This window comes from Chlorocebus sabaeus, chromosome 12 (genome assembly GCF_047675955.1).
Source record: "Chlorocebus sabaeus isolate Y175 chromosome 12, mChlSab1.0.hap1, whole genome shotgun sequence".
Taxonomy (NCBI): Eukaryota; Metazoa; Chordata; class Mammalia; order Primates; family Cercopithecidae; genus Chlorocebus; species Chlorocebus sabaeus.
Genome location: NC_132915.1, coordinates 99,731,967 through 99,752,173, shown reverse-complemented (window position 1 = coordinate 99,752,173; position 20,207 = coordinate 99,731,967). Strand labels below are relative to the sequence as shown.

General features: G+C 41.9%; 1 protein-coding gene across 1 annotated transcript in view; it reads left to right on the top strand.

Annotated features, from left to right (window-relative positions):
- The window catches only part of PSMB7 (proteasome 20S subunit beta 7), a 62,809-nt gene that overhangs the window by 21,574 nt on the left and 21,028 nt on the right, over positions 1 to 20,207 (top strand). The window contains exon 6 of the mRNA XM_008006299.3: positions 10,018 to 10,076. Within this exon, the coding sequence (XP_008004490.2) occupies positions 10,018 to 10,076 (59 nt within the window). The remainder of the gene's footprint in view (positions 1 to 10,017; positions 10,077 to 20,207) is intronic.

The window sequence follows — 20,207 nt, the reverse complement described above, 5'->3', positions numbered from 1 at the left end:
AAAAAATATTAAATGCCTTTTATAGACAAAATGGTGAGATACTGAATTAATGTATGGGTGCTCTTCCTCCTTTTTTTCCTGCTCTGACATTTTACCACAAAGTCTCCTGATTTGAATTGCTCTTAGCCTACAACCAAGTAAAAGCCCTTGCCAGAGCACTTTTCAGAACAGTTAAAGGAAATGCTAACAGTTTAAAGTTCTTTGCTTTAAACCCCACTGAGAGAGAGTGAGGTTAACTAGCTCATCTTTATCTGCTCTTGTTTCAGAATTAGACGAGAGTGCCCCTGCTAAAGGAAAATGCCTTTATATGCTTATGACCTAGTGCTTGATGCCTTTTACTTCCTCATTGGTCAGACTACGTGGAAAGTCATCTTAGGCATCAGAAGGCTTTTCACTGTGTAGTTCATAGAACGAAGGATTTGCTGTTAACCAGATCTGGGTTCAGGTACCCGTGCTGCCATTTCTGGCTGCATGACTTTGGGTAGCCTCCTTCCTTTCTGTGAATTTTAGCTTCTTCCATCCATACAATGAAAATAATACCGTCTAGTCCATCAGTTAAAGTGGAATGCCCTGAAATTTGGGAAGTTACTTTGAGATATGGAGCTGAGTAAAGGGTGCCTTTAAGAGACTTGCCAGCTCCCTCTGCCCTGCACTCCCGCGGCAGGAGGCAGAGTGTATGCCTTGCAGTCAGCTTTGGTTTCCTGGTGGGGCCTCATGGTGCAGGGGACTGATTAAGATAGGCGCATTTTTGGGTAATTTTCATCCTCCATTTTGTCCTGTGAAAGGGTAGGTGACACCTGTGTTTTAGGGAAAAAATGTTCTCGCTCCATATCTTGTGACATTTCATTAAAATGCATTAATGAAATAAAACTTTTCACATTTTAGGCCCTGATGCCCTGATTGTTAGTCTTTTCTGAAGAATAAGTATTTATAACCTGTCAGTTCAATGAGATGTTGCAGTTGCAATTATAAGAAAAATCCCTGTTCCCTTCAAGTGGTGTTTTAAATTATTAGGGTGAAATTTAACTCCTCTTTGACTACATTACATTTAGAAAAGGAACTCCATTTTTTGAGGAATTAGTTTTTGAGTGAAATTGTTGAATGCCTTACAAATATTTTTAGCATATTAAATGGAATACTTTTTTTTTAATTCACTGGGAATAAAAGGTAGACTTTGACATTGAGGTACATTTACTGATGAAAAGGAAGCATTCTTCCCCCTCATGAGGGGTTTAAATGTAATACTCAGTGCTTACTCAGGAGTGAAAACATCAAATTAAACTGTTTATGCTGACAAAGGACAAATCTGGATTTCAGCAAGCGATGCAAGATTGTCTGATTGCTTGGCTTGCCTCGCCAGGAAGCTTTTGGCCAAGACTTATAATGAAATGCATGCATACAATTAAACCATTTAAAGCCGGCGTGTGTTCTACCGAGCAGTGAGAGGTGCTCCACTGCTCTCTAGTGGCTGGACGTGGTCCCCTGGTGCCCAGCTTGTTTTATATTCATCAATCAGCTCTGCACACATTGGCATTGTCGGCCTCCGGAGCAAGCACCAGTACCAGGAGACGAGGCCTCGGAGGCAGGAATGGAGTGAAAAATGATCCCAGTCTGTGGGTATGTGGAAAGCACCAAATTTTACCCAGAATGAGTGGCCAGTTGACTAACAATGAGCAAGTGTGAGTAAGCGTTCTGTCAGGGAGAGCTGACACTGATGAATTAGAAAGTTCTGTGTGTGACTCTGTTATCACCGCATGCATCTTACACCTTGGCAGGCCACGGTGGCAAACAGGTCCTTGGCTGCTTAAAATGGACCGCTCTTCAGCAGAAGGAGCAGCTTTTTTTCCTGAGAAGATCTGGTTAAATTGATTTGGGGAAAAGTGGTAGAAATCCATTTCCTGCTGCCTCTCATGACTTCATGACTTTGAGAAAGAAATTCTGAAGACCTCTGTTTCCATGAAAGCTGCCAACCCTGGGACTTGCTGAGAGTGATTGTATAAAATAGCTGCCTGGAGGGCCAGGATCTTGTCGGAGAGGAATTTCATCAGCCAGCTTTTCTTGAGCTTTTAGTGTCCCCAGCATTTTGCTTTACACGCGCCATCTTGTGCAACCCTCAGAGCCACCCTTTGAGGAAGGCGCCTCCTGTCTTGTGCCCCTTGTTCAGGGAAGGAACCTAGTTCGGTAGGGCTGCTGTGCCCCTTGGTTTCCGGTTGCAGCATTCACGTTGTGCTTAATGCAGTTGCTTGTGCCTCCTGGAGCAACTTTGGCAGCTTTGCAGAGCTCAGAGTGATGTGCACAGCTAGGGAGCACCAGGGCTGGGCCACCTCTTGTGCCTCTGGGTGTTCCCAGAGCCTGCCGCTGCTGTGTGGGCACCTGGGAATGGGTTGTTTGAAGAAAGAGTGGGAAGTTGCCCTTCTGAAGGGTGCATGAGCTTGATAACCCATGCTTCAGAACAGGACTTAGGTTTAAAGCTTGGCCCCGCTTCCCGTCGACTCTTGCCATGGGCAAACTATTTGGAACCAGTTGAGTCTCAATTTCCTTGTCTGTAAAAGGGGCAAATACTCCCAGTACTTGAGTTCAGGGTCCAGGACCTAAGACCCTCAATAAATATTTTCCCCTTCCCCAGTTTGAGAGTTAGTGAGCAACTTATTAGAAAAAGCAAATTTCTACCTTTCAGGTCCTTCCTAGCTTTTGACTTAGAAGCAGCAGGTTTTAGGAAATTATTTCAGTCTTACTGTTTCTTTAGCATATCTAATAACATAGATTATAGAATTGCTAAGTTTGTTGAGTATTTTAGTGAACTCTGACATAGAAAAATAACACATTTTTAGATGTGTAGAACAAGTAAAAGCAATATCTAGATTGTAAAATTTCAGATTTCATTCTGAATTGGATTGTTCTGTCAGAAAAAGTTAGTTTCAAAGTGAATTACTAATCCTGCTAAGCTAAGATCGAAACACTTTCAGAGGTTTTAGAAAATGGAGACTAATTTCAGGTTTTTTTTTTTTTTTGAATGAGACTATTTTAAAATAAATGCTGTTATAACAGATACTTGAGTGGCATTGCTAAACAGTGAATGGCGTATGTTTAATCATTTAAAATATTTAACTAAATTCCAGTCTCATTTGAATTTCCAAGCGAAACAACACAAATTAACTATATCCAGATGTGTGTGGTAATCATTGAGCTGAAATCTAAAGAAAAAGCAAGTTTGAAAGCATGCTTTTTTGGGGTGGGGAGCTAAGAAAAGATAGCTCCATCTCCCAGGCTTACTTGCTAATCTTGATTTCAAGCATTTGGCTTTGCTATTTAAGAGGCAAACGTGGTAGAATGGAAAGAACATCGCACACTTTAAATTCAGAAAGATCTGGCTTCAGAATCCCAGATTTGCTTATCACTGGCTGTGTGATCTGGGCACGTTCCTTATCTCTGAGCTTTATTCTCCTTTTGTAAGTGGGACTGCTACTACTTGCCATGCCTGAAGAGCAAACAAAACTGATGTGACTCTGCTGTGAAAGTTCTTAAGTACTGTGTGCATCTGTTGTAGTTTGTTCAGTGCTGTGTTTGCCACAGAGTACACTTCTGGATAAGTGGGGTCTAGCCCAATGCTGAAATGCTCAGAGGACTTCATTATTAAGATGATTGTACCTCTAAGACAGTCCTAAGGAAGCCCTCTTAAGGACGGTGAAAAGGAGAGATTGGGGTATTTGTTTGTGATGATTGATTGCTGCTGTTCTTTGGGTCTGTTGACTCATGCATGGATTGACCTTTAGGCCCTTGTATACAAATTTAAGAAATAAGCTGCCTGCTACTGCTGTTATACAGAAAGACTATGACAGCTAGCAAAGTCTTGGTCTTTTGCTTGGTTTTTCCATCCCCTCACAGTGTTAGATTTTCTCCAATTTTTTATACCTTAAAAAATTGCTATTAATGTATGCACTTTGAAGAAAAATTAAAAAATACAAGTAAACAAAAAGAAAATAAGCTTAATATTTTGATTTATGTGCTTCCAGGTTTGTATAATATATAGTGCATAAGTGTATCTGTTAAGTTTGCTTTGGAACATGTTTTCCCCCACTAAATATTATAGCATGGATAGCTTCCCATTGCCAAAAAAATGTATTTCTACTTTGTCATGTTTAATGTCTGTGTGTATAGTATTTTATTGTTGATTTTCCCTGGCTCCTGGTTGTTGAACCTTTACATTTACTTCCAGGTATTTTTTTTTTCCCCTTTAATCTAAACAGTGATCTTTTAAGATACGTGACTTGGGTACTTGTCCATGTGTTTCTTTAGAATAAGTTCCTAAGAGACTTGCTGGTTTGGTGGGTATGTGTAGCTGTGTGATTTCCAGTTGATGTTTCTACATTGCCCATTAGAAGAGTTCTATCCATTTCTGCTTCTCCAAGTGTGTCAGAGTACCCATTTGATCACACCTTTGTCAGCACTGTTTTTCTTTTTAATCTTTGCTAATTTAAAAGGCAAAAAGTAGTTATTTTACTTCAATTCGTATTTCTTTGATTGCTAGTGAACTTGATCAGTGTTGCTTAATGTGTATTGGCCTCTGCCTTTTCTCTTTTGTAAACTACTGTCTTCTCCATTGGAGTCTTGATGTATTTATCTGTGAGCTCTTTTTAGTTATTAATGTTGTGCATGTTGCATGTATTTTTCTGAGTTTCAGGGCTTTCATTTTACATTCTTAGAGGAGCTAGTAATTTTGTTTATAAGCCAGTGGGTCTGCTGTTATGTTTCATTTTAACAGACTGGCTGGAGGTGTGGTCCTTGTGGAACTGGTGCTTGGGACCCCTTCTCCCGGGGCTCAGCAGATGCAGGCGACAAGAGGGTGGGACCCCTTCTCCCGGGGCCTAGCAGATGCAGGTGACCCATAGTGTTGTCTCGAGGGTCTGTGGGTGAGTCTGACCCTAACACAACTGGGAAACAGTCCAGGTGCTCTTTCCAGGACTCCACAGGGCATTGGTCGCAGAGGAGCTCTTTGAATGAGGACCTAGCTGGAGCAGCTGTGGAGTGTGTGCAGTGGATGGGGGAAGGCCCCGCAGGTGAAAGGGAAGGAGACATTTGTCCTTCCTGCCTCCCTGTCTCTCCACAGCCCAGCTCCTTGGTGGATTGGGGTGGCGAGTGTTGAGCAGGGTATGTAGGTGGGCTGGGGGAGGGCAGTTGATGCAGGAGGTCAGTCTGAGGGGACTAGGTAGCCATCATAGTGTCCTTACTTATAGTCACCTCTCTAAGTGCTGGTCACTGAATTGCACCTTGTTTTTCTGTTTCAAAGAGCTTTGTTCTGGAAGCAATACTGGGTACTCAGTAACCGTGGGTGTGCTGAAAAGGCAGGCTTGGTGAAGGTTGCTAGGGAGCAGCTTCATGGAAACTACTGATGAGACTGGGAGTGTCAGTAGTGTTAATATAATGCAGAAATCCAGGAAGGGCCGTTCACTCCTGTGATATCACAGTGGTTTGTACTGGACTAGGACGTACAATAGGACTTGGTTTTGCGGTTTTAAAGCCCTTTTTCCTTTTAGAAAATTGAACTGGCTTTACACTTGAGTTTGTCTTATATTCAACCTAATATGGTAAACTAGGCAATAAATATTGCTTTATCAAGGCATTTACTGCTATCCTCACGCCTTCAGGGGCAGCTCAGAGTTTTTTCCGGCTCCCTCATTTGGACAGTTGGCCTCACCTTTTTGTGCAGCTTACTTCAATAAGCGTCTCTCCTAATGCTGCCATGTGTCAGAGACTGTTGGGGATGAGGGCTGTGGATATGAAAGGATGGACAAGTTGCAGAGATGAGAGTGGTAAACCCTGTGGCTGGGGGGTGACCAAGGAAGGGTTCTAGGAAGAAGTGTTCTCTCACCTGGAGTTTGAAGGGTGACTGGGAGTTCTGTGGACTGTCGGGGCAAACGGACTGCCATGTGCAGTGTGAGATAGGCTTGAACTGGCATGGGCATTTAGGAAATCATGGGCAGTGTGGTGTTGGTGGAGTATCAGGGGTGTGTATGGGGGATGGGAGGGAGCAGAAGGAGATAGAAACCTGGTCATGGAAGGTCTTGCATGTGCTCTCTCAACTGTATTGTGGTATATAGGACTTTCTGTATGAGAGCGCGACATAGGGTCACAGCTGGGACAGGAATCCTGCCCCTGTGCTTGTTTCCTGTAGTCCTAGACAAGGAGCTTTCTCACGTTAGTGGGTTGCTATGAAGATGATGAAATGACCTAAAATAGACTGCATGGCACCTGGCAGGTGCTCAGCAGAAGGCCCTTGTTCTTCTCTTTGGCTTCCTTCTCCTCCCAACTGGAGTAAGTTCTCCGAGGCCTCACTCTTGCATGTCCTCTCTGACATGCCTTTCCTTCTCTGGCATACTCGAGTGTACCGCAGAGACCCAGTCTTGGCCACACTGTCCCCTGGCTTTTCTGTGTATCTGTTCTTTAATGGGAAATCAGACAGTTCTAATGTCTAAGATGTCTTTGCTTTTGGAATAAAAACTCAGAGCAAATGATCCTTCAAAAGATTTTCACCTTGGTTTTGTTTATGAAGAGGGTGCCAGCTTAGGTAGTTGATGCTGAAATAACAATGTCTCAGGGCGTTGTTAGTGGTTTATGGGGAAAGAGGATATAATATTTTAACATTTTACAGGTCACATGGTGGCTGTACTAGAATGGCATTTGACTGGTGATTTATTGTATATAGTTTTGGATGTTGGACCAGTATCTAGGAAACTTGAATGAAATTATCTTTAAAGAATACTTGTCTGAGTTTACCATCTTTTTTTTTTTTAATGGCCAACTTCTTGTTCCTTGTGTTCCCCACTGCATTGCCTTGAAATTATGTTCTCTTGTCACTTCAGGCAATTGCAGTAGTATTTTAAATTCTCACCCCAGTTTTCTAAATGGCAGACACACATTCAGAGGTACCTACAAACCTGTTGACAGGTTTTCTATCTCCAAACACTTCTGTGTGTTTTTGAAAAGGGGGCGCCAAAGTCCTCCTTTCCTGAAAAGCTCGGAGCAGGAGCTAATTTGCAAGTGATTTGGAAATTATTTTTAATGTTGAATTTCCCTTTCTTTTCAAGTTTATTTTGGGGCCCACTTGTCTTTGATTTCATGGGAAGCAGAATCAGGTTGGGAAGCTCCTGCTTTTCAGAAAACTTCTCGAGAGTGTGTGTGTGCGTGCACGCGTGTGTGTATATATATATTTTTTTGAGGTACAAAAAGGGGAAGTCAGAAATACAGTGTAGTAAAAGTCCCAAGTCCTATGTTTACTTGTCTTATACCTTTCAGCTCTAAAAAAACATAACAAAATTGCCTGTCTGATAATGTAGAGACTCTTTTGTTCCAAGAGTCTGTGGGTTTCGTGTGTTATTTCCACTTATAGAAGTTTTGTCTGTAGTATTGTTTCTAGGCAGGAAAAAGGTTTTTTGTTTTGTTCTGTTTTTGAGACAAAGTCTCGCTCTGTCACCCAGGCTGGATTGCAGTGGCGTGACCTGGGCTCACTGCAAGCTCCACCTCCTGGGTTCACGCCATTCTCCTTCCTCAGCTTCCCACGTAGCTGGGACTACAGGCGCCGCCACCACGCCCGGCTAATTTTTTGTATTTTTAGTAGAGATGGGGTTTCACTGTGCTAAGCAGGGTGGTCTCCATCTCCTGACCTCGTGATCCGCCCGCCTCGGCCTCCCAAAGTGCTGGGATTACCGGCGTGAGCCACCGCGCACAGCCGGGAAAAAGGTTTTAAAGAAATAATTATTTGGGGAGGGAAATATTTTTCATTTCTTAAATTATTGAGTGAAGCTGAGCAGAAGGAAATATATGTGCCTAGGAAAAAGAATAGAGCCAAAAAAAAAAAAAAAATTTACTGTGAAACTGCCAAAGAAAGGAATGACCCCGGAGGAAAAAACAGCTGGTGATTTTTAAGGAAAAATGCCTTTAAGGTAAGCTTGTTTTTCTCTTTTAACAATTCATTACAGTTTTCCACAAGTTGTTATACCTGCCTTCTGCCTGTCCTTTTTTAAATGTTTATTTCGGACCTCTGGTTGATTACCCTTGGGCTCTTCGTGGAGATATTCCTGGACTTCGTTGGAAGAGGCCAGCCTGCTCACAAATGCTCTGCAGGATTGGTTTATATCTAGAAGTGTTTTTTGCTGAGATTCTTTATTTTCAGTTGCCTCGTTCATTCATGGCAGCTGTCTTTCGCTTGCCACACAAAACCAGTTTGCTTTTACTAGTAAGTCTGAGACTGGCTCTCACCTGGGCCTGAAAACAGCAACTTAGGTTGCTTTTCCTGTGACCCCTGAATCTCAGAGTAAACGTGTGACTCACAGAACGTTGGTGGAATTTGACCCTGTTTCCACATCTTCAAGGACATGTTTACTTTGAAATTCAGAGGTTTGTTTTGCTGAATTTGCTCTCGCCTATGTGCTAGTTTTATCCGAGTGTACTAGTTTTATATCTGTTTAATTTCTGTCTCCTTTTCAGAGGGCTTTTAATGTCCCTTTAGATCACCATTTTAGTTTTTTTTTTTTAAAAGGAGAAAAAATTGTGAGGGGGGAAAATGGGGTTGCCTTTTGCTCCCAAAGCCTAAATGAATAGTCATTGCTTGTAATGCTGGTCTACACTTGACGCTTCCTACTGCTTTAGATGTGATGTATCCGGTACTGTGAAGGTAATGATCCTCAACCGCAGCAATATTCCCTAACAGGAGTATCTGTCATATTCATCGGGATTACCATGTTCATTGATTTGTGTCTGTAAATCTGCTGTTTCTACCCTTTAAATTTGATCTATAATTGGACCTCCTTAAATGGTTCAGATAAGGTAGTCTGTATTTTCTCAACGCGGCGTTGCTGTCAGCTTCTCCTTTTTCATTATACATTCAGCAGACTTGATAAAATCAGCAGGACACCTCATTTGAAACTGTTTAATCGCTGCCTTTTTCTTTTGCTAAACCATTGAGGTGGTCAAGCGATGTACACAAATCATTTTAAATAGAAAATATGGTTTTCTCTGTGACCTAGCTAAATAGATAGTGTTATGCAAAACAAGTTAAAAAGTAATAAATGCCAAAAAAATCTTCTAATTGGAGTAAAAAATTGTGGGCAACTCTATCCTCTCTCCAAAAGTGGAGTATACTGAAATATTGCCAGGACCTGTAAAGACAAGATGATGATTTTCTAAGGATTCTCTGGTTTTTGAACAAAGCAAATTTAAATTTTCAAGGAGTGCTGAGCTGCCTTTTGCGTCCATTCAAAGGGAGCCCACACTTATTCGTAATGCCTTTACATCCTACTTTTGTAGGGATAAATTTGCTATCTGTTAATGTCTATGCAGCATAACCTTTCAGCCATTTGCTATTGTGATAATAAATTTTTGTTTCTTTGTCATTTTGTCTATTCAGCTGTTACTCTTCAATGTACAAACTAAAAATAATAGCTCCAAATAAATGCCACATAATAAAGTGTTTTACAGTTGTAGCTGGAATAACCTGGTGGCTGCTGCTCGCAGTTCTGTTACCATTGCTGGTGCGGTAGTTTCTTCCCTGTGTGTCAAGGTGACTCTACCGGGGCCAGCTCATTAAAACAATCTTTTCTTTCGAACTGGCTTGGTATTTAGCGCTATACCCAGCAGCCTGCCAAGGCACAATATGGAGCACTAGACTCACAACATAGAACATGGGAAATTATGTGGCAGTCACTGTTTGAAAAAAATCCAAATTCTCCATAACCTCATTTTCATGCTTCAGCATTTTATTGTGAATAATTTACAGTTATACCTGTCAGTGGTGGAAGTAGGACCAGTTGCAGATTTACCTTAGATAGTGGTAAGTGTGACTCCGGGCTTTTGAAGAACACTGTTTTCACCTGGTTTATGTGGCCCTGTGGAATTAATATTTACACTGCACTTGAATGAGACACTGGGCATGTTTTGCTGTTTTTGTTGCCCCTAGGTAAACTTGAGATGGAGAAGCTGGTATATCATAAAATACACTAAAAGTGCACCTTTTTCTTACAGGTTCTGGCTCCTTGGCAGCAATGGCTGTATTTGAAGATAAGTTTAGGCCAGACATGGAGGTATGTAAGTCCCTGCAGTTTTATTCTCTTTCAGAGATTTTTCTGGTTTTGTCTTGAACATTTACAGATTGATTGCTGATTCCTCCCGAGCTTGTACGGCACTGTTGTTAGTTGGAATGTTCTTTGGCACAGATGGTCTCTTTGCCGAAGAGACCAGCTTCCTTTTGTAGTGGCCCAGCTGTGCCCTTCCTTGGGCTTGAGGCACCAGCACTATCCAGCTTTTTGCTCTGGGCTTTGGGCTGTCTAGGAATCTTCTGGACTGTAAAGGCAGCGACAACGTGGAATGTTTTCTTGTGCACCAAGCTTTCTGTGTCACGATAGCTCAAAATGATAGGTTTTTCTGTTCTTACTAAGAATAGAAAAAACGGTGTATGTCTTTGCATGTGACAGAGACATAACCTGAAAATGGAGGCAGTTTAAAAAATCCCTGTAGGTGATTCTGCATCTGGCAGAAGATGGGGACAAGACCATGCATGTGGTGGAACCATCTCAGAGTGTAGTGATCTGGTGTCTCAGATACATGTATGAGAGATTCTTTTATTGTATTTTCTTTGGTGGTGGGGGAAGGTGGTATCTTCTGAATGACGCTCCACTTAAGTCTACTTTAATGATAGATTGTCCCCACCCCCCACCCCCCACATCTTCAGGACAAATGCACAGCTCTTCCATGGTCACTGTCACAGGAATGTTGGATATGCCTGGATCCATCACGGTACCACGCTATTCCTCCACGGCACTACATCCTTGCCGCTAAACCAGCATTCGGCACATAAGCTTTTTTGATGGTTATTCATTTTTTGACGGGGAGTATCAACTTCTTTTTAACAATTAATAGGTAGTTTATGAGTGGTTTACCCTATTTCTTAGTATGTAGGTTTCTGCCATTTCTGACTTTGCAGTATTGTTTAGGGGCCAGAGGGTGTCTCTGGGAATTGCTTTTTGACAGTGCCTTATGTCCAGTCATCTTTGGAAAAGACTGCATATGAAAAATACTTTGTTCTTCCATCATCTCATTGTCGTTGGAGCACTAAGTGTCGTTGGAACTCTGAAGCTCTCTCTGCCCTTTAGGTTCGGACCAAGTGCTGTCAAAGCCAGAGAAAATAGGATTAAAGATACTGATCAGCCAGGACAGACGGGTTTTCTGCTGGAAACTGTGACACCTCCCCTCGGTACATGGGAATAGCTCAAATAAGTGACTTGGTCACTCTGCTAGATTTCTTCCCTTCTCGGATAGCTGCAGGAATTAAAACATAGTGTATAGAATTTAGGGGTTTTATACTAAAAATGATAGTGTCTTGTTCCAATTAGGAATAGTAAACAAGTCCAAGTATAGACTATAAATGAGATTAGGATTCTGTTCTCATTTCTCAATGTGAACAATTGTTCCCATATCAGCATTATTTTCTGTTTGGCCTTCTTAAATATAGAGAAAAAATAGGATATATTAATACTAGGTCACTTATAAAAGAAAAAGAAAAGAAAAAAGTTCCCCAGTCTTCTAACTATAGGAGAGGAGTTCCTAAGGTTCTACACATCCATTAGAATTCACAGAGGTACAGGGAGGCAGACTCGGAGTTTTGTTTAGAAAATCACCTCAGTAATGCCAAATCCTTCTTTAAAACACATTAATCTTTTCAAATTTTCCTGAAAGCTTTGATTGGACTTGTGTATGTTAAATAAAAATGAGAATTGCAGGAAAAGTTGAGAGTATAAGGTACATTAGAAGTGACTTAATTTTACCTTATTTAGAGTTTGGATTTGAAATGGTTCAAAGGCTGTGAATTTAATATTTGATGTGATTTTGGGAAGTAAAGGGGAATGTCAGCATCCCTTCAATAAAATTGATACTATCAATCTGAATAATGTTTCTTAGATCAGTTGTGTCCATAACTGGGAGCACTTGGTTCTGCATTAGCTGTGAGACCTTGAAACAGGTTGGCCATATTCTTATTTCACGTTGATTATTTAAATGGACAGTTTTAGGTGATTGGTTTTTATTCACTTGTTATTGAAATCGCATGCACACTGACAATCAGTGAAAATCACTTTATTTATTTGAGACAGAGTCTTGGCCGGGCGCAGCAGCTCATGCCTGCAATCCCAACACTTTGAGAGGCCGAGGTGGGGGGGGCGATCACTTGAGGTCAGGAGTTCGAGACCAGCCTGACCAACATGATGAAACCTGTCTCTACTAAAAATATGAAAATTAGCCAGGCGTGGTAGCAGGTGCCTGTAATCCCAGCTACTCGGGAGGCTGAGGAAGGAGAATCACTTGAACCTGGGAGGCGGAGGTTGCAGAAAGCTGAGATCACTGCATTCCAGCCTGGGTAACAGAGCCAGATTCTGTCTCAAAAAAAAAAAAAAAGAGGGAGAGACAGAGTCTCACTCTGTCACCCAAGCTGGAGTGCAGTGGCATGATCTTGGCTCACTGTAACCTCTGCCTCCTGGGTTCAAGCAATTCTTGTAGAGACTGGGTTTCATCATGCTGCCCAGGTGGGTCTGGAACTCCTGAGCTCAAGCAGTCTGCCTGCCTTGGCCTCCCAAAGTGCTGGGATTACAGGTGTCAGCCACCATGCCTGGCCGAAAATCACTTTATTAAGGTGAAGATGGTACCTTCTTCTTTAGTGGTTGAGTTTGAAAGTAAACAGAAGGCACATAATAGAATAACAGCTGTCAGCAGATAATTGTTTAAAGATCTCAAGAGATGTTAATAGTTAGTAGGAAACATTTATTGCGAAGACCAAGCCACTAACTGTGCTGACCACACTGTTTGCTTTTGGTGACACCATTTTAGATTCAGCCGAGGTAACTGTCATTTCTGGTTCTGCGTTTGTATCGAACTCATAACGAAGACATTTGGGTTTAAAATTTCCAAACTTTTAATTTTCCTTCTTTCCAGGGAGACTTACTTTCTGTGTCCAGAAGCCCAGGATAACTTTTCTTGCCTAATTAGAGACCACAGAATTGGGTGACTAAGCCTGCTCTTTCCTTTCAGTGTGGAAAGGCTTCTGGATGTGTCTCAGACAGAAAGCCAGGAGAAAGCACTGCTGCCTTTCACACCTAGAATGCGTTGCCAGGACAGTAACTGCCACTCACTCACAGAGAATTGCGTTGCAAAGGGGCAGTTTTAGGCTGTTGTAATAACAAATTTTTTAACCAACAGTAATTTTTAGGCCAGACTTATGAAACAAACTCTTGGCTTTATTGTTAAAACAAATAACAAAATAGAGGAAGCCCAAAGTCTTTCTGTTTCCTGATCTACAAACCTGTACTTTGGATAGTGCTGGGCCTTTGGACTATAATATTTATGGAATACAAGTTCCTCCCACCTTAAAAACCTTTCTTGCATTCTCGTCATCTCTAGCTGCACTGTCCAGTGCTAACCTCAGGTGGTTATTGAGCGTTTGAAATGTCAGTGGAGAGGATCTGTAAGTGGAAAACACACACCAGGTTTCAGAGACTTAATGCAGGAAGATTTTAAAACATCTCAATAACTTTTATACTGATTATATGTTAAATGGTACTGTTTTAAGTAAATTGGCTAAACAAACATTAATAAAATATCATCTAATTCTACTTTTTAAACTGTAGCTACTAGAACATTTTATTGGGCAGGGCCAGCCTATCACTGCGTTTTGAACTTGTCATTTACACATTACATTTAAGGTTTCTGCCATATCCAGGTGCCACCTGCTCTATTAACTTTTTTTGAAAATTTAAATTAACTGTAATAAATTAAGGTATATTTTACATATAATAAAGCGCACAGATCTTTTTTTTTTTGAGACGGAGTCTCTATCACCCAGGCTGGAGTGCAGTGGCGCCATCTTGGCTCACTGCAAGCTCTGCCTCCTGGTTTCACGCCATTCTCCTGCCTCAACCTCCCCAGTAGCTGGGACTACAGGCGCCCGCCACTACGCCCAGCTAATTTTTTGTATTTTTTAGTAGAGGCTGGGTTTCACCTTGTTAGCCAGGATGGTCTCGATCTCCTGACCTCGCGATCCGCCCGCCTCAGCCTCCCAAAGTGCTGGGATTACAGGCATTGAGTAAAGTGCACAGATCTTGAGTGTATATCGTTCAGTGGGTTTTGGCACTCAAATGAAGACAGAGAACATTTCTTTAACCCTGAGGGCCCCTTTTCAGTCAGTTCCATTCTCCATCTTTCCCACAACCACTTTGATTCACCTTTTTAACTTAAATTTATTTTTAAATACAGTTTATATCTGAAATCCTGGATTTGATGTACTGGTTCTACTTTTCTTTTTCTTTTTTGAGACAGGATCTTGCTCTGTTGCCCAGGCTGGAGTGCAGTGGCATGACCAGGGCTCACTGCACTCTCAACTTCCCAGCCTCAAGTGATCTTCTCACCTCTGCCTCCCAAGTAGCTGGGACTATAGTTGGGTACCACCACGCTTGGCTAATTTTTTTGAATTTTAGTAGAGATGAGGTCTCACTGTGTTGCCCAGGATGGTCTCAGACTCCTGAGTTCAGATGAACCACCATGGCCAGCCTGTATTTTTCTTCAAGACACATGAAAGTGGGTACATACTATTAATAGAAATAAAAATGATTCATATATCACCATCACGTGTAAGCCCAGGGATTAAACTTTGGGGGAACATAGGTTCCCTTTGGTCATTCTTGTCTGCTCACTGTTCTTTGAATATAGCGTGCACTGGCTGGCCATGGACTCCTTACCTCTGGTGCCCGCCAGCAGTACCCTCAGTTGCTGCTTCATTTATTTGTGTCCCTGTGCTGCACTGTACACATCTGTCCTGTTGTTTTCTGAGGCATCTCCTCCATGCCAGTGAGAGAGGGAGCTCCTTGAGGGCAGGGGCCATGAAATCATCTCTGTTCTTAGCTCCTGAGGTTCAGTATGTGTGTGTTGCCTTGAGACAGTAGGATAACCCTGAGCTTAGTCTGAGTTATCAAAAACACCTGGGAAATGGAAGGGACTTTCTCTTCTTCTTATCTGGAAAGTGCTGAACATCTTTTCAAGATAACAGAGGATGATAACCAGCACACTTCTCAAATAGCATGTAGTATTGGGGCACAGAATCAGCAAAGCAAGCACCCCATTAAGGACACAGGGAAAATGAAGATGGGGCAAAGGGCAAATGCTCATTGGGAAATTACAGGCCAAAAAAGCAGAAGAGTGCAACCCAGCTGGGATTCGTAAATGCCCAAGATGGGCTTCTGCTGTTTTAAGTTATCTGAGCTGTGACTTGCCTCAAGTAAAAGTCCTCAGTTCCTGAGTTTCAACTAACCATGTGAGCTTAGGGCACATTAAAAATCTTCAAAAAGTCTCACCCAGTTTTGGCCTAAACGCTACCTCGAGTGGTCTTCTAATTTTCATTTTTTTGTTTGTTCCCTTGCTGTGAGCCCGAATTCTTCTCAGGCAGGGACTGTGGGTACACCTGGTCGTTTCTGTTCCCTTGCCCTAGTATGGTGACTGGTGCATCGTAGGTATTCAGCCATTATGTGTTGAATGGGTGGATAAAAAGGTGTTAAACACAACTTTACTTAGTGGTTCTGAGAGTAACCTTCCTTTGAAACAATTTGATAATTTCACCTTTAGTGTTCACAGTACTTAGCTGTGATGGAAATGAAGGTGTACAAAATTGTATTACTTGTGATAGATCTCATGCTTTATTTTTATCCGTGAAGGTGCTTATTCAGACACTGTACCAGTGTGTTAGCAGAATAGCGGATTTTGAAAAGTGTAAGTTGACCTGATGACAAGGGGTCAGTTAGATGAGAGGTTTTTTGGTGATGATGAATTGCTCAGAGCGTTCCCCCAGATTTTTTTTTCTCTATTGTTAAGGCTGGTATAAGAATTCAGCTCCTGGTCCTGGTTGTTACCCATAGGCTAGCTTAGCTGGACAGGAAAGCTAGTGATAACCATGCTGGGGCATTTTCAGTCCATTTTCCAGTTAAGAATAAGGAGTTTGACCATGGTACCTGGAAATATGGTGTTAGCTTGGCAGATATGTATCTTGAAAATTTCTAAAATGAAACATGTATTTGATTTTAAGGGAGAGAGAATTAAATGAATCCGATAACGTAGGTGAGTTTTCCTTCCATTCCATTTCATTGTAAGAAGGGATGTTTTCATTTGGCCTACTGAGAAATTTAAACTCTTGGAGATTACAATTCATTAAAATGGGTAGAAGATTAATATTTAGTGTGTCAAGATCAATACTGCCCCCTCTTTGCACTAATTGTCAGAATATCGTGCGAGGGCCGCTGAAGGGTAGTGGTGTGCGGCAGGACCCTCACATCACAGGGAGATGATTCAAAGGCAAACTGTCCTGCACCCTCTGGTATCGACTTGCAAATTAGCATCTGGAATCTAATTAAACAAGCTTAATGAAAGTAGCAGCTGAATGCTGCTGGAAAAGACAATCAGCTTTTTTTCCCCTTCTCTGATACATATTCTGTACTATTGAAGTTGGTCACCAAACACATCGTGTGAGCACAGTTAAAAAAAATTAGCATTTATTTGAAGAATAGAAACTGTTTTTCATTCTGTTATGCATTTGGCATGCTCTGGCGTCCCATGAGAGCCATGCCACAGCAGATAGTGCACAATATTTATAAATCCATGACAGGCAATAATAGCAACTTGAAAAATTCTTTTGCTAGAATCTCAAGTTGAGAGCTGCCAAAAGCTGAGAGGATCAGATCTGCAGTGGCAGCTGCTGTGCCCTACAGTTAGAATTCTAGACTTTGAAGATGCTCAACTTAAAGAAATGAAGACTGCAGGCTTAGCCAATTTTTGCAGGTTTCTAGAGCTCTGGCTCTCTGCCTTTTGAAGATGAGTTGCTGAAGCTTCTACCACTGCCTGAGGCGTGCTAACACCAGCAGGATCTTTTTTTTCCTAGTCTTAGTGTGTCTTCAGTTTTAAGTAGCACATGCTTAGTCAATGCCAACTGTGATGGTCCTTTCTCTGGTTGCAATACCGAGGGATGAGCTCCTATCCTACACCCTTCAGAGAGAAGCTATGAAGATAGATGGTGACGTATACAAGCGCTACTTCAGCCGTCTGATTTATGGAGTCATATTTCATCACTCGGCAAGTGTTGGCCTCTAGAGAAGCCCTTATAGATTGCTAAAGATGTGAGCAGCTTTCGCCCTAAAGGCTTGTGGTTACCTCACAAACGTGATGCCAAACACCTAGCTACTGAGGAAACAGAATTAATCTGTCTTTGCAGGCAGCTATAGATCCACTTTAAATAATGAGAGTTGATACCAGTATGGTTTTCTGACAGCAAATCTTAGAAGTAACTGTGTGTGTTTTTTAAATAAGTCCAGTATTAGGAAGACACTGAGTTGCAGGTTCATTTGTGCTTTGCAGATGGACAATAGTGTGAGAGATCTACATTATTTTGATTAAAAAATCTGTGCAATTTGGCATATAGAATGATCCCAAAGGAGAACATAGCCTGAGTTCAATATGGTCGCATGGAAAGGGGCGTGGGGCTTAGGAGCTAGAGGATTGGGCTGCAGGTCTGTTTCCTCTGTCCTCACATCAGGACTCTGGGAAGAGGGGCATCCTCATCTGTACGATAGGAACAGAGACCTACCTGCCTGCCTGCACGTTGCTGTGAGCATTAGATGTGGCCTGTAAAACACCTTAGATGGTGGCTCACACAAAATTGGCACTAAAATATGGCAGCTGCTTTTATTTTTTTAGTTATTCAGTAGTAGGATACAAACATCGCATAGCAACGACTAATGTGATTATTTGTGCTGGCATCAGGCTTGGTGAATTTATAGCGTGATATAGATAGATACAGTCCTTCTTATCTGAAAGCGTAATATTGGAGACAGGCATATGGTGGTGGTCATAGACAATGGTATATTATTTCATTTACTTTTCAGCAATTCCTTGAGTTCAGTACTTTGTTGTCTTCATTTTGTAGAGAAGAAAATTGGGCCGTAGGGAGGTCAAATAACTGGCCAGAGGTCACACACTCAGTGGAAGAGTCAGAGTCTGAACCTTGGTCAGCCTGACGATAGAGCCCTCCGATGGGTTCAGCCACTGTGCTATATCTGCCTCTTTGTCATTTTTTTCACAACAGAATGGGAAAGACATCTTATTTCTTTAATTTTAACATTTTATTGTTCCTGTAATTCTTTAACAAGACTGGGAAAGACATCTTATTCCAGGTGAGCAGAGGTGTGGGCTGCTTGGGCTGTTCCTTTTATCTGATGAGGTCTTGTGAAGGCGGCAGAAAGCCAAACAAGTGTCAGACAAGGTGTGTAACCCTCTTTGGCAAGCTCTGTGATTGGAGGGAACCCAGGAACAGAAAGGTTTAAGGAAGTCAGAGATACAGAGATGTTAGTAAATATAATAACATCATGTGGCTGTTCATTTTTTTCTTTTAATTCCAAATTTTTGTTTTCACTTTTTAACTGCTCTCTACACTAAATAGCCTGTGATTGTTTTATTTCCCTAAAATTTTCAAATATTATTTATAAGAGAGCTGTTTTACAGGAAAGCTGTTTTCCCAGTTTGGCTGATGTACAGACAGCACAGCCCTCTTCAAATTTAGTAATGAGACCAAGAAGTCTTTAAATATTGGTGAATGGCATTTGTCCATTTGAGGCGAATCATGAATAGCTTGAACAAAAATAAAAAAAAAAAAAGCAAGACTATCATATTTGAATAATGAGGTGTTCTTTTTTTCCCAACTGCCAAAACTTTTTAATCTTCGTCAACGATTGTTCTGTCCTCCGTCTTATTTAGGTTGCATCTGTGCGACTCTGAGCTCAGGAGCCCTGACAAGCGGCATATGAATTCTGTATTCATTAGTGATCTTGATCCAAATGCCTCTGTCCCTGCCACGGGGGCTCAGGTGTGGAAGCTGCTGGCTAATCCCACCAGCTGACATTCAGAGGTTTAATGACTCCATAGGAAGGTGACCACTCGCTGGGAGGTTTGCTGGCGGAACCCACACAGCAGACAATGGAGATGAAGGAAGACTATCTGTGTTTAGCCGAAGCACCTTCCTGTGCAACTTGAACCCTGTTGGCATCAAACACAGAGTTTTACGTAAATGCAAAATTTAAAAAAACCCCCGACCTTCGATAACTATTATAAACAATGATTTTCCTATCTGTTTTGATGGTGTTTCAGGCTGTTTTTCTTCTGGTGCTTTAATAGGTGTCGGTTTAATGAGCTGAACTTGACTCACTTCTCCGATTTTTAGGTTTTAAGGTTATATTTGGTTGTTACATCTTTTTCGGTATCTCGTTTGTCTTGGGGGGAAAAATGTGTATTTAGACCCAAAATTATTTTCTCTTTAAATGCTTTTAAGGATTTATGCTAGGCCAGGCGCTATGGCTCATGCCTGTAATCCCAGCATTCTGGGAGGCCAAGACGGGCGGATCACTTGAGTTCAGGATTTTGAGACCAGCCTGGGCAACATGATGAAACCCTGTCTCTACAAAAAATAGAAAAAATTAGTCGGATATGGTTGTATATCCCTGTAGTCTCAGCTACTTAGGAGGCTGAGGCGAGAGAGGATCGCTTGAGCCAGGGCAGTCAAGGCTGTGGTGAGTTGTGCCATTGCACTGCAGCCTGGGGCTACAGAGCGAGACCCTGTCTCAAAGAAAGAAAAAAAAAAAAAAGATTTATGCTGGTATTTTTGTTTATTATGAGCCTTAGCTTTTTTTTTTTTTTTTTTTTTGAGATGGAGTCTCACTCTGTCGCCTGCAACCTCCACCTCCTGGGTTCAAGTGGTTCTCCTGGCTCAGCCTCCTAAGTTGCTGGGATTACAGGTGTACGCCACCATGCCCGGCTGATTTTTGTATTTTTAGTAGAGATGCTGTTTTGCCGTATTGGCCAGGCTGGTCTTGAACTCCTGACCTCAGGTGATCTGCCACCTCAGCCTCCAAAAGTGCTGGGATTACAGGCATGAGCCACCGTGCCTGGCCAATCTCTAGCTTTTATTTATTTATTTTTATTTTTTAGAGATGGGATCTTGCTCTGTTGCTCAGGCTGAAGTGCAATGGCACACTTAGAGCTCACTACAGCCTTGAATGCCTGGGTTCAAGGGATCCTTCTGCCTGAGCCTCCCCAAGTAGCTGGAATACAGGAAGGTGCTGCCATACTCAGCTAATTTT